Source organism: Neolamprologus multifasciatus, chromosome 13, assembly GCF_963576455.1.
Source record: "Neolamprologus multifasciatus chromosome 13, fNeoMul1.2, whole genome shotgun sequence".
In the NCBI taxonomy this organism is placed as follows: Eukaryota; Metazoa; Chordata; class Actinopteri; order Cichliformes; family Cichlidae; genus Neolamprologus; species Neolamprologus multifasciatus.
Window position 1 is genome coordinate 1,344,044 of NC_140451.1, and position 14,770 is coordinate 1,358,813.

A 14,770-nucleotide genomic window follows, 5' to 3' on the forward strand; every position below is an offset into this window, starting at 1 on the left:
GGGTTATAAGAGGCAGAAACGTAATGAAAATGCTGTGTGAGGCCTTGTAGTCACAGCTTTCCCACTTTTTAAATCCTGGAGTGGCAGCTTGGTGGTGGTCAGCACTGTTACCTCACAGCACCAAGGCCCAGCGTTCAAGGACATGACCTTTGCTCTTTACATGAATTGAAAGGGTTTCCACGGTAATGAAAGGGTTTCTATTAGCATTAAGAACTTTTGTTGGACTGATGTAATTTGCATAGGTTGGCTCGACTACGTTAAGTGAAATGATTCATCATTAATGAAGTTGGAACATTGTTGGAATAACAGAACTGAATAATGCTAAACTAAAGCAATAATAATAATAATACATTTTATTTATAGGCGCTTTAAGACCCTCAAGGTCACCTTACAATAGCAGCAATACAATTTAGGCATAAGGTCAATCAGAAAAAAACAAGCATGAAAGTATAAAAGCTGAGCAAGGTAACAATGGACTGAGACAGAATCAGGTGTTTGTGATTCTGAATAGATGGTTTTGAGACGTGATTTAAAAGTGGGGAGAGAGTTTGTGGTCCGGAGGTCTGGTGGAAGAACAACTAAAGCAACTTAATCATGTGGAAATCCTTTCCATTATTTTTTATCTTCATTCAAAGAGTTATTTGTTTTAGTGTAGTGTTATTGACAAACAGGTGTGAAAAGAAAAAGAGAGAAAAAAGTGTAACTGAGTCAAAAAGGCATGATGTTGGACTCATGCAGAGTCATGATATTCATATGAGAGGTGAGCGCACTTTTCCATCTGTCTAGCAAAGGATTTCACATTGATTATTACAAAAAGGTAACATATGTTTGTATTTGGTATAAGGTACTAATCAATGTAAAAAAAAAAAAAAAATAGATAAATAACATTATCATTAAAAATATTAAAATGAAATAATGGATTGGACATATCTCATTAATCTCAGACGAAATAAAAAAATATATTTATCTAAGCAGAATATTGATCCATGTCTGCACAGTGTCATATGTTTAGAGTTGGCGTGGCTCACAGCATTAAAGTGGGGACCACAGCGATTTCTAGCAGTAAAATATAAAATTAAAAATGCAAACATTGTATCAGGATCTGAAAAGTGAAGTCAATGCAAAAGTGCCATAAACGTTGTTATTAATAATCACCAGGGAACAAGTGCAAGCATTATTAATCAAATCAACAGCTGCCTCATCATATCTGCTTTCAACTTTAGGCATTGTTACTTCCTTATTTACTGACCCTTACCTTCCTTAATGCATTGTTAATGGATAGTACAGGCCGCTGACATAAAATTGGGGTAGTTATAGATATTATGTATTTCTGAAAGAGATATGTAGCCAATATTACACTTTTTCACTTAGCAAAAATAACTGCAAATGTGTCAGACTCCTGACTATAAATGCACTACTTGCTAATACATGAAAATTAATATTAATATAGTAAATATAGTAAACCAAATTAAGGAAGTTGAGCCCAGTTATCTTGATAAAGTAACCGACAGCAAATTTATAACAAGACACAAGAAGTAAATGTAGGCTATTTTTCTTGTATACGCATTCTGTGTAATCTACAATCTGCACAACGATATTTAATCTAACTTTAACTGTAGAAATAAATAGTATGTAATTCAATCGGATCCTAGAAGTGGGTAGGGCTTAAATATCCCAGCGTCAGTGAACGCTCCCAAGGACATCGGCGGGTTGTCTCCCGCTCTACACACGTGACAGCCTTCCTTTCCTCTTATTGGCTGTTTTGAAAATACATTCCGTATGCTCATTGGACTGTTTTAACCTGCTGCTGCACTCCAGTCATTTCAAAAGAGTCCGGGAGCGTTCCAGCGGCAGTTTGTTCGTGTCTGTAAAAAACGAGGCACAAACAGGTAATTTTTTATATTTGTCAGTATAAGTGAAATTTAAATTTTACATTTAAAAGACTCCTTAGCTAATGCGGAACATGAACGCCCGACACAACGTGTCTTAGCAGTTAGCATGACATTCAAAAAAGGTGACTTTGATGGCTAAACACTTTGTTAAGCTAACGTTAGTGGTCCTCTCTTGGTCGTTAATCAGAAAAGCTAATTTCACGACTGCTTAATATCTAACTAGCCTTAGTTACTAAAACGAGCGACGGGAAAACAGCTGCTTAATGCAACAAAACTAACGTTTCAAAACGTCTCCGGTCGTATTTTGAGGTAGCCTGCTGATCTGGCGAAAGGCCCGTCTGCATTACTGTAAATGGTTAAATCAACGTGACATGAGTTTCCAGTTTGAATGATTTCCGTACAAGGTCGTGCTCGATACGAACAGGCTTGTTGTTTAGTTCATTTTTAAATAAAAGGCTGATCGAACCTAATATCGACACTCAACAATGATTAGATATGTGTGTAAGCTGATAGAAGTGAATGCAGTTAGTTGTTTACGTTACAGCGTTTTTCTCTTTCTCCTTTCAGGCAATAATGGAAGACTACCTGAAAATAGAGAAAATTGGAGAAGGTTGGTTTTAACGTATCTAAATTATTCACATGAAGCTCTACAAATGTTGATACTTCAAAAATGTGTAATTATGTGTGTAGTCAAGTTTTCTTGTAATCTGTTTGCTCAACAATCTCATGGTTATAAAGTTGTTCTTCTTTTGACAAGAATTACTTTGGTAACAAGTAATGATGTCCAGCAATTTGGAAGCATAAACAGGAGCTGCCAGTACATTCATCCAGTGCTCGTGCTTTCCCCCAGGTACATATGGGGTTGTGTATAAAGGTAAGCACAAGGGAACGGGGCAAATTGTGGCCATGAAGAAGATCCGACTGGAGAGTGAGGAGGAGGGCGTTCCCAGCACAGCTGTCAGAGAGGTTTCTCTGCTCCAGGAGCTGAAACATCCCAACGTTGTACGGTAAGCTCTCAAATTCTCTTTGATCTTAAAATCCTTTTGGTTTTTATAACACGAGGTTTGAATTTTTATATGTGCAATACTTCTCTATATTGTCTAGTGCCCTTTGTGCAGCATGGAGAGACATGGTGTTGGTCAAACAATATTGTGAAGTTTTGAAGATATGCATCAAGTTCATTATATAAATGCATGTGTAGCGATAGTTGACACTGCAGGATCAGCAGCTTCAGTATTGTGCAGAGTGCTGCTCAGTCACATCTAATGAGAAATGTATACATAAAGTATGAACTCGTGTATTTGTGCGTAATCCAGACTCCTCGATGTCCTAATGCAAGAATCTCGTCTCTACCTCATCTTCGAGTTCCTGTCCATGGACCTGAAGAAATACTTGGACTCCATCCCCTCTGGCCAGTACATGGACTCTATGTTGGTCAAGGTAAGTATTACATTAATTCAGTGGTGCAATAGTTGCTTGAACTTGAAGCTTTTGAATCTGAGATGGGTTACGTTAGCAGATAATGTATTACATAATTCATGGGCCAAACTCTTAAAGTTACAGTGTGCAAAATGAGTCGATTGCAGTCTCAACCCTCGACTGTGCAGCACACACAGCGGCCATTGTGTTGATGAGTCAGTGAAACTCGCTTCTGTCCAATGACAGCAACACTGATGTGACTTGTTAAGTGTATCCTGAACTTCTCCTTCAGTGTTCGAGGTCAAAGGGCGAGGAGGAAGAGCGCGACATCTTATTCAGATGTTGCTCTTTTTCTTTAGCGTTTTCTTCTTCTCAGGTAAAGAAACATGGATATGAAACTTCATACGCTAGATTGCCTGAAGTATTTACTCGTCTGCCTTCACACTCACAAAAATTAGAGACATCCCATTCTTAACCTTGACATTTCACAAGGTTTAGGAAAGTGTTTGATCTTCCAGAAGCGCATTTATGAGCTCCAACACTGATGATGGATGAAAAGTCCTGTTTGCAGTCCTGGGTCTTGTCAGTAGTCGGGTCTCCTCGTGGACATGTTGAAACAGGAGAGGGCCACACCCAAAGTGTTTGGGAGCGTGACGTTTGTCCAAAATGTCCTGATGTGCTGAGAGAGGTCCTTTCAGTGGAGCTAAGAGGCCGAGCCCAACTCCTGAAAGCAATCCCACCACAAACCCCCATTTTTAAAAAAACCAAACCCACGATGCAGGGCCAGCATCCTTCGAAGGACCCGGCCTGCACAGACTGGTCCTTAGGCAAGGCAAGTTTATCTGTATAGCACAATTCAACAACAAGGTGATTCAAAGTGCTTTACAGAGACATTAGAAACAAAAACAAATAAAAAGCATGATTTAAAATTGATTAAAACAAGCAAACTAACTAATTAACAAATAAACAAAACAGTATATAAAATCAAAACAGATAAAATCAAAACAGATAAAATCAGTCGTTAAAATGTACGTTTTGAAATTTAAGCTTAAGTGCAGATTTGGTGCTTTATTCAAATGCAGCTGAGAACAGGTGAGTCTTCAACCTGGATTTAAATAAACTGAGTGTTTCAGCTGATCGGAGGCTTTCTGGGAGTTTGTTCCAGATATAAGGAGCATAAAAGCTGAATGCAGCTTCTCCGTGTCTGGTTCTGACTCTGGGAACTGATAAAAGACCGGATCCAGATGACCTGAGGGATCTGGAAGGTTCAGACTGGGTCAGGAGGTCACTGATGTATTTTGATCCTAAACCATTCAGAGCTTTATAGACCAGCATCAGAACTTTAAAGTCTATCCTCTGACGGACAGGCAGCCAGTGTAAAGACCTCAGAGCTGGACTGATGTGGTCCACTTGTTTGGTCTTAGTGAGGACTCGAGCAGCAGAGCTCTGAATGAGCTGTAGTTGTCTGACGGATTTTTTAGGTAGACCTGTAAAGATGCTGTTACAGTAATCAAGCCTAGTAAAGATGAATGCATGGACTAGTTTTTCCAGGTCCTGTTGAGACATCAGATCTTTTATCCTTGATATATTCTTGAGGTGATAGTAAGCTGACTTTGTTATTGTCTTGATGTGTTTTTCTAAGTTTAGGTCTGCATCCATCACTACACCCACATTTCTCTCCTGGTTTGTGGTTTTTAGGTGTATAGACTGAAGTTCTCTGGTGACCTGTAATCGTTTTTCTTTGGCTCCAAAGACTATTACCTCAGTTTTATCTTTGTTTAGCTGGAGAAAATTGTGGCACAACCAGTCATTAATTTCCTCAATAAATCTTTATTTTATGTCATTTGTTTGACTTTTACTGGAGAAAATTGGGACGTTTGATCAGTGTGTGATGTGGCTGTAGCCCAGGAGGTACAGCAGCGCATCTTCTGATCCAACAGGATCTCTGCTTTGTTCTGCTGTGACATCGTGTAACAGAGGTGCCTGCTCCCTGTCATCTCTCATCATAAAGAATAAAGCTTGGTAACTATTCCCACTAGTGAAGAATGTCTCGTTTCCACAGCACTGAATGACTGTGGAGGTCCCGACTGATGCTCGTAAACCTGTCGTTCACTGAACGCAGCACGGCTTCATTTCTATTGGTCGTTTTTATTTTCCTGTTACTGTCTGAAGATGTGACGCAGTCCACACAGTTTTGCACTCTGGAATCTGAGGCGAGCTTTGAACAAAGCTCCAATAATATTAAAGACCATTAAATTATTGTTGAGTTAAATTATAAAACAAACATGAGGCCGACACTTTTGTGTAAGATGATTCTGTTCACACAGGACCTGGTGGGATAAACATGGTGGTGCTGTTTCTGACAGTAAACTACTGTGAAACAGCTTATTAACCTTTGACTCCACGTATGTAGTTGAATTTTACAATATTGTAAAAAGAAGCAGGTAGAACACTTTTAACTCAACACTTTGTGTAAAAAACAAAGGAAAACTGTGACACTCTGAATACTAAAGCACGTCTGGTTTGGAAATGACACATTTTTCTGTCACGTTTCACGTTTTGTGTCATTTGGCTGCTGCTCATTAAAGATCTGCTCGTTCTCCAACACGTTTAGAGCTACCTGTACCAGATACTGGAGGGCATCTACTTCTGTCACTGTCGCCGAGTGCTCCATCGTGACCTGAAACCACAGAATCTGCTGATCGACAACAAGGGCGTTATCAAACTGGCAGACTTTGGCTTGGCTCGAGCCTTTGGTGTTCCTGTCAGGGTCTACACCCACGAGGTAAGGATCCTCATCACAGCTCCTGGGATGTGTCGGCCGCTGCATCTCAGAACATTTCTTTTACTTTTTCTTGTCATTTTAAAAACCAAGAAAAATCCTTTTTGGTTTGAGGAATACAGATTTAGACCGACTCTGTGCAGGTGACCCTCTGGGGTCGACGGGCGCCCCGGTGCAGCCAAATCACATGACCAATCTACAACGTGTCGCTTCGAGGCACTCGTGTTGAAAGTGAGGACTTCAAACTATGTGCCAGTTTTGAAACTCCACGTAAAACCAGAGTTATGATTTTGCATGAGGCTTTTTCTTGAATGTTATTGTCACATTTAGTACAGGAAGAAACAGTGAAGGCATAATTTATTTTGCTTTATGCTCTTTATTTAATCTGTTTTTAAATCAAGTCATTATATTTCACACACTACAAACTTTCTGAGCAAAATACTAAATTCCCCTCATACATCCACCATTTCTTTATATCATGCTTCCAAGGAGTCTGGTTTTCTTGTCATTTTTAACTGGTTTCAGTAGTTCGTAGCTTTCTCATGGGCTTTTTTGGATAATGGCAGCTTTTTCCACTCATCAGTCCTTGTACCTGACGATTTTCAGAGGAATGGTTTTTGTTTTTAAATCCATTTAACACTGACCTATGACTCATTCGAACATGAAAAGGCACCCTATGACTACACATAACAGGCAACTTTTCAAAAAACCAGTTTAAATTGTATCTTTAGGAATTTGTATTGCAGGCTGCTGGAAACAAAACACATTATTATTACATGGGCTGGTACTTTTATGGTGTTGTTGTTGAGTACTCACAGGACTTCCTGCTGCAAGTCTCATTTACTCAGTCCCATACATACGATTCAGTGCTTTAATCTGTGCCCAAGCATTTTTTCACATTCACTCAAATTCCAATAGATGCATCAGGAGCGCTCAGGGTTCAGTACATTGCCTAAGGCTAATTGTGGGCACAAGTAGGACTGGAGGAGTCAGGAGTCAATCCACTGACCTGCTCCACCACCTGAGCCACACCTGCCCATTTCTTTATTTGCATCTATGGAAAATGTCTTTAAGAAATGGGAAAAAAATCCATCAAAAACAATTTTTCAGTATCACAACGATCCCAAATGCACTGCCACTGCACTGAAAGTATACATGGATAGAAAAGCGCACCGCAGAATACAATCAGTCATGGACAGGCCAGCCCAGAACCCAGACATCAACATTACCAAAAATCTTTTGCATAACTGAGGGCAGCACAGAAAGCCACTAAATACAACAACGCTGAAACCTCATAAACCTGTTTGCGTTTGTGTCCACGTAATGAACATGAGATTAGTATTCACTCTCCTTCAATCTCAGGGTAAATCAGAGAGGTCTACATATTAAAGTGTCCTTGGGCAGGATACCAAATCCCCAAATTTCCAGTCCGTCACTGTCTGAGTGGCAAAGATGAAGCATTTATGGCAAAGAATAAAGGGCTATATCAATGTGTGAATGTGGCTTTTTGTAGTTTGGAGTGGTCAGTGAGACTAGAAGAGCTTTAACTTATAGCACAATTTATTTTTATATTTGTCATTTTAGTTTTTCTCTTTTATATTTCACTGCATCATTGTTGTGCATTTTATTATTTTCGTGACGTTTTACATTGTTAAGCAGGTTGCAGCACAGACTGTTGTAAACGTGCTGCATGAATGAACCAGGCAGCGTTTGATTGTGAGAGGAGAGTTTTAGGAGCGACGCACAAATAAACTGCTGTAGTGGTTCAGAAACAGGCTGCAAGCGTTTCATACAACTGTTACAAGATTTGTGCACAAGTTTTGAAATGTTAGAAATGTTTATGGTGATTAATAAACTGTCAGAATGAGACCGTGAGTGTAAATCCAGACATGTGAGAATGACATCAAGCAAGGCGACGTGTGAATCTGAAACGTCACAAACAGCCAGGTCTGTCCTGCTTGTGTGTTCCCAGGTTGTCACTCTTTGGTACCGGGCCCCGGAGGTCCTGCTGGGGTCGCCCCGATATTCCACCCCCGTCGATGTTTGGAGCACCGGGACAATCTTTGCAGAACTTGCTACTAAGAAGCCTCTGTTTCATGGAGACTCTGAGATAGACCAGCTCTTCAGGATCTTCAGGTAGCCGCAGCAAAAACATCTTCATGTGTTTAGAAACAATAGAAGCTGAAGTTTAGTTGAACTGCTGATTTCAATTTGAATTGAGAAAGACGAGCAAACATCAAGAACTGTTGGTGCGAGAAATGTTACATTTACAGATGAGCTCAGCCTTTTGTGTGAGTGGGAGAGACGATTGGCTAAAGCTGTGGATCTCATGTTTCCACGTGTGGTGTTCTTGTACTTACGAGGACTGGCTGCTTTGTGTCTGGCTCTTAAAGACTGCAGTCTGACTGTACACACACAACTACTGTTAGGGCTGCTCAATTAATCAAATTTTAATCTCGATTACGATCTGGGCTTTCAACGATCATTAAAAATGACTGAGCCGATTATTAGCCCCTCCCTCGTGCTTTACTCTCGCGCCGTGTGGCAAACCGAGCGCACCTCTCTGCATTTCGAACACGTGTCACAACAATTAAGAGCAGCGGTCTCCAACCTTTTTTGCGCCACGGACCGGTTTATGCCCGACAATATTTTCACGGACCGGCCTGTGAAAATATTGTCAGCAAAATAAAACTAGTACTGGTACCGAAAAAAATAAAATTTATTCATAACACGTGAAAAGACCCAGGAAAACCGAGTAAACGATAAAAACGATAACAAAATAACGCTGAAAACCGATAAAAACCCTGAAAACTATACATTTCACACCTGAGCCTCAACTCTCGCGGCCCGGTACCAAACGACTCACGGACCGGTACCGGTCCGAGGCCCGGGGGTTGGGGACCGCTGATTAAGAGGACCCGAGGGAAGCTCAGCAGAAGTTATTTGGAGAGGAGAGTGATGCTGTTGGTTGAAAAGAGAGGTAAAAAAACTTGAGTGGTGTGGAAACATTATGGGTTCAGAGTCAGACGTGGATCAAGTGACACAGTGTGTAAACTTTGCTACAGTGTCGTAGCTGCACCACAGAGCAACACTGCAAAGTTCACTAAACATAGATGTTTACATTTTTCATTTATTTCTTATATTGCAAACATTTGCACTGTTATCAGTATTTTCACACTATTTTATATTATTTTTTAAAGTCATTATTCAACACATTGTTATTGTTAAATAAATATCGTCAAATAATCGAGAGCTCAGTGAAAATAATCGTGATTATCATTTTTGCCATAATCGAGCAGCCCTACTATTAACTTTTATTTAACTATTACTAACTACTGTCTGCTGTGGGTCAACCAACTCTGTCAGATCTGTAGTGAGTGTAGCTTATCACTGTTAAAGGCAAGACAATCACAATAAATAAATACCATGTGTGCATAAACAGTATGTACAGAGCTGTTAGCATTGATTAGGGCTGAGGTCTGTTTGTCAATGACCTCGGCGTCCTGGATCTCCTGTGGGAGGACCGAAGCGTAAACACCTGGTGTCCTGAGTGGATGCAGGTCACCACAGTGATGGGTTTCCTCCAGGGAGGAGAAGAGGGGGCCAGTAATGAGTGTTTTGGCCTCTGTTAATGACCCTCTAAGTGCCTCCCTGTGTGCTGTAGTACAGCTCAAGAACCACACAGATGCAGTCGTCACCAGCTCCCTGTTCAGGTTTTAGATCCCTCAGTAAGTGGAGATGCTGATGGGCCTTCTTCTCTCAGGGTGTTGACTTCCATTGGAGGTCCATCCATGCACTTCCAGTCGATGCTGATGGTTAGCCTTGCTGAAGTTTCAGTCTGCAGAGCATCACAGCAGCCAGTTCAGGCTGCCTCTGGTCTCTCTGGGTAGTGGAACGATTGTGGCTGAATTCAGGGGGGGCTGAAGGACTGGGACAGTGATGCACTGATGATCTTAGTGAAGACCACGGACAGCTGATGTGCACACTCGCGCAGTCTTCCTGGATCCACCACCCTAGTGTGCACCTCGCACCATAACAGTTGAGCCGTGGCGTCCTTGAGTCTTTTTACCTTGAAACATGAATAATTCATCGTGGAGCACAGCGTCACCCTCGGCTGTCTCTAGCTGCATAGATAAAAAAGTAATTAGGTGGAACAGCAGCCTCACACGTGTGTGTCTGTGATTGACATAGTTAACACATCTGGTACCTGGTATTCTTCTACATCATTACTTCATCAGGATGAAGCCTTTGAATGTAAGTGTGTGTGGTGAACAACTACACATTGTTGTTATAGCAAACGTTAGTGCTTAAACACATAAATCTGTTGTTGACATTTGCGGTGTAGAGCCAGAGAAGTTGTGTTAGTGTTGATGTCACGTTGATGTCCTAACGTAGAGCTGACCAGGGTTTTAATAGTTTTGCAATTTTCATTAGTTTTTATTTTTATTTAGTTTTGACTTCAGATTTTCAATTTTATATCAGTTTTAATTCGTTTTTACCAATTGTTTGCTAGTTTAGTTTAGTTTTTATTTTTTTGAAAATCCTTAGTTTCAGTTTAGTTTTAGTTGTGTTTGCAATAATTAAGTGTAACAAAATCCCAGTTTCATCATATCAGTCATTCTGCTCATCCTTGGGTATGTTGCTATTCCAGCTACCATACTGCACCCTGGACAGGTCGCCTGTCTGTCGCAGGGCTAACACGCAGAGACAGACAACTCACATTCCCACCTGTGGGTTCTTTAAATAAATAAATAAAGGCAGATGAACAACCATTGATACCAGGCAACTATAAAATGTATATCTTGGCCCCAATGAGACTATTAACTCTCGCAGCACCGGGTGTTCGTAATTTTGGTTCAAGTGAACTGATAAACTTTTTGAAGGTAATTGACTCACACAGTTGTGTAGATATCCCCGTCCTGTTGTCTCGGGATGCATCACGCTGCCTTGCCTGGGGTTAGCTTCTGTTTTCTGGGGATGAGGGTTGAGTGTGCTCTCTTACCTTCTCAAGCTAAGCTAGGTTAGCCTTCTTGTGTGAGCTTTTCAAGTGCACTTTAAGGTTTGTGGGATTTTTTTCCCTTTAGAAATGTCCCTCATAATTCGTCTGTTTCCACTACAAGACACTTGCTTTATCCAAAACACAGTCATATTCAAAGTAATCCCAAATTGGACTCTGGCTCCCGACTTTTCCTGACATGATTCTGCGCGTGGACGGAGCAGCGACACAGACGACTCGACTAACGTGCTGCCACCTGCTGGCATAATGAGACGCAGCAAGAAAACAATCTGGAAACTAAACTTCATTTTCACCCTTGACTCTTGTATGACACGCACACATCAATGAAAACTAAACACATTTTTGCTATAAATTCAGTTAATTTTAGTTAGTTTTGTGAACACTCATTATAGTTTTAGTTAGTTTTCCTTTTTTTGTTTTTATTTTTATTTCCGTTAACGAAAATGTTTTTTCACTTCTAGTTTTCGTTATTTCGTTAGTTTTCGTTAACGATAATAACCTTGGTGCTGACAGTCTCCTGATGTCAGGTAAAGTCATTCCTACAGTTAGAGGCAGCCTGGATTGTGTGGAGAAGCAGGGATTGGTGAGATTGGGCCTGTACGGCAGGGTTAGTGTTCACATCTGGTGCCGTACTCACATTATTCTGGCATTTAAAACAACACAGAGTGTGTCAGATTTAAAGCGTCAGCTGTAGACTGTCTGCGGTGTTTTAACACGTTGTGGCTCATGAAAACAAACGAACTGACCCTGGAGTCTTTGTTGCATTTGTCTTTTTTCCAGGACGCTGGGAACCCCAAACAATGATGTGTGGCCGGATGTTGAGAGTCTGCCGGACTACAAAAACACTTTTCCCAAATGGAAATCTGGCAACCTCTCATCCATGGTGAAAAACCTGGATAAGAATGGCCTGGATCTGCTGGCGGTAAGGACAAAGGCAGCACCACAGCATGCTGAACAGAACAGCCTTTTATTCTCGTCGTACCAGAGGGAAGCAGGTCAAACACCTGCTCACCTCACCTGTTTCCTGAGGCTGGAGGTGTTGTGGTGACTTTCTGTCCTCAGGACAAAATTGTGATGGTGATATTCAACCAGGCGTTTTGAGAAGTGTCTGTTTGAGTGATTCACTATTGTTTGCTTTAAATCGACAGTCATGTAGACACGTTTGACACGTATGATTGGTAGGAACTACTTTTTCTTCCGCCTTTCATAGATGTGAAATGCAGCTGGACTGTGTCACGGCTCACGTGGGACTCAGTTGACAGTAAAGGCTGATGGTGTGTTTGCTCCATGTTGATGGAGAAGGTGGAGCTTCATCACACTTCTCTATACTTCAGTGTTATGAAGGGCATCGTTTGAAATAAACCACTTTAGATTTTCTACTAGCTTGACTTTTACTTGGTAACAGATCAGAGAGGAAATCAGTGTCACGCATCATCGGGGTCAGAGGTCACCGCCATCACGGGCTGCAGGTGGTCTTTAGTTTCTGCATGAACATGAACATTTATGGAGACATCAGGTGGAGGAGCTGCTGTGAGAAACCAGGACACACGAGCACCTATTAAGATTTACATAACAGTGAATGAATAATGAAGCAGTTAGCAGGTGACATCATTCATTTAACTAGAACAACATGCAGATACAGAGGGCTTGTAAACCAGCGTTACTTATTTCTATATAAAGTGGAACCTCGACTTACCAAATTAATTTGTTCCAGAGGGTCTTTCGTAAGTCACAATTTTCGTAAGTCGAAGCTCCTTTTTGCGTGAGGCGATGCTGAAGACGACGTTCTTGGTGGAGGCTGAAGAAAGCACACGTACCTGTACATTATGGAATTTAATTCTAAACTTTAAAACGTACATTTATGTTAATGTGCGTGCGTACACTGTGCAATGATATTTTTTCAAACTCGCTCTTATTTACGCCGGTCCCATTTTGAATGAACGACAGGCTGATTGCGAACGAAAAGCACACAAAGTAGCGCACTGCAACAACAATACGTCTTTCACACAGCGAAACGCGTTTCATTACGCGGGCGTTTTGTCGTACCACAGGCAGAAATATTGCCGTTAAGAGTCTTCGTAACGTAAATGTTTCGTTAAATGGCGTCTTCGTAAGCCGGGGTTCCACTGTATATTAATTTTGACCCACATTTCTTTACAATGTGGCCTCAGGTAACTAAGGTCAGTGAGGGTTTGTGTTATTGCACAGCTGTCCTGAGGTGATACTGCAGTGCTTCTATCGTGAGTACTGACCTGTTGCCTCCTGTGAGCAGAGTTTCAGCTGTGGGACAGGAAGCAGCCACGCGCTGCTTTACCCTCAAAATTAAATCACATTAATTCAAAGAAGTTAGTGATGATTTTTCTTTGTATTTATTCAGTTACATTTTTGCCATCAGCAGCTTTTCAGTTTAAACAGTGAGTTTCCTAATGTGAAGTGTTTGTCCTGATGATGGGCTGTGCAGGACTAGCAGAAGCAAACAGATGATTGTTGTTGTTTTAGATTTTAAGTGGTTGTTGTGAATTTTGAAACAGCACAGCAGCATGCGCCGCTGCTTTAAAGAAACTAGTCACCAGGATTGTTGCTAGCATTACAGGTCAGCAGTGGTGACACAGTGTTAAAGATGTTTAACCTGCAGCTGGTGGCACATCTGACATTGTTTTCTTATTGTTAATAATAAGCTGATGTGGCAAAGCCCTGCTGATGATGTCATGAAGCTGAGCTGGTGCCAGTTTCCGGTCCAGGGACTCCTGCATGTTCAGGTTCTGGAGAATAACGTCCTGTTCTGGTCTCGTCTCTGCAGAAAATGCTGACCTACAATCCGCCCAAACGGATCTCTGCCCGTGAGGCCATGACGCACCCTTACTTTGACGACTTGGACAAATCCACCCTGCCAGCTGCCAACATCAACAAAATCTAAACTGCATACTGACTTTGCTTATTAACACATACCATTTGTGACTCTGTAAATATGTGTATGTGTATTTGTGTGTCTGTGTGAGGAAAAAGTGTCAATCTTTAATAAAACTGCACTTTTTTTCTTTTTTTCCTGCTCAGTTATTTGGACCGAATGTCTCCTTCTTTCCAACATCATTATGCGCGGCGGTGACGTTCAGGGTGTCTTATTTAATGTTACGGAGTTTGCTTCACGGTAACTATGACGGGAAAAACACATTTCCCCATTTTACACTGAGTACGCCGCACTCACAACACCAAGTGTGCTGTGAGTAATTAGAAGTGCTGTGTAATGTTATGGTGATCTCTGGGGAGGACAAACAATTTCTCCCTCATACATCACGACGGGACACTTACTGTGGATTCAGGAGGTATTATAAAGAAAAGGAGACTCAAACATTGTGCTGTACTTAAGTGTTCATGTTCCCCTATTCAACTCTTTGTGTTAAATAAGAGCTTTATTTGAAGTTACACATCGATACATACAATAATCTGCAGCACACAGGCTCATCTGTAACGATGGAGACGAGGTGAGTTTGTATTAAACATAAGAACTTAAACATTTGTTAACACTGAGCGTGATGTTTGCACTCAAACACCTGCAACTCAGCTTTGTGTTCATCTTTTTGTAACTTTAACATTTATATTTTAGTTGTGGGGCAAAGGTCCCCAAACTTCCTCAGACTATCTTCACAGGCTCGTCCCAGC

General features: G+C 41.1%; 1 protein-coding gene across 2 annotated transcripts; it reads left to right on the plus strand.

Annotated features, from left to right (window-relative positions):
- Positions 1–1,776: 1,776 nt before the first annotated feature.
- cdk1 (cyclin dependent kinase 1) lies at positions 1,777–14,152 on the plus strand. Of its 2 annotated transcripts, none has more exons than XM_085181936.1 (8): positions 1,777–1,889; positions 2,460–2,502; positions 2,743–2,899; positions 3,209–3,332; positions 5,926–6,096; positions 8,066–8,229; positions 11,891–12,032; positions 13,911–14,152. In XM_085181936.1, the coding sequence occupies exons 2-8, from the start codon at positions 2,466–2,468 to the stop codon at positions 14,025–14,027; spliced, it is 912 nt and encodes a 303-aa protein (XP_085038062.1). In that variant the 5' UTR covers positions 1,777–1,889; positions 2,460–2,465; the 3' UTR covers positions 14,028–14,152. The 2 variants fall into 2 exon arrangements, with proteins under 2 accessions (XP_085038062.1, XP_085038063.1); XM_085181937.1 differs by lacking the exon at positions 1,777–1,889 and adding an exon at positions 1,992–2,014.
- Positions 14,153–14,770: the final 618 nt, after the last annotated feature.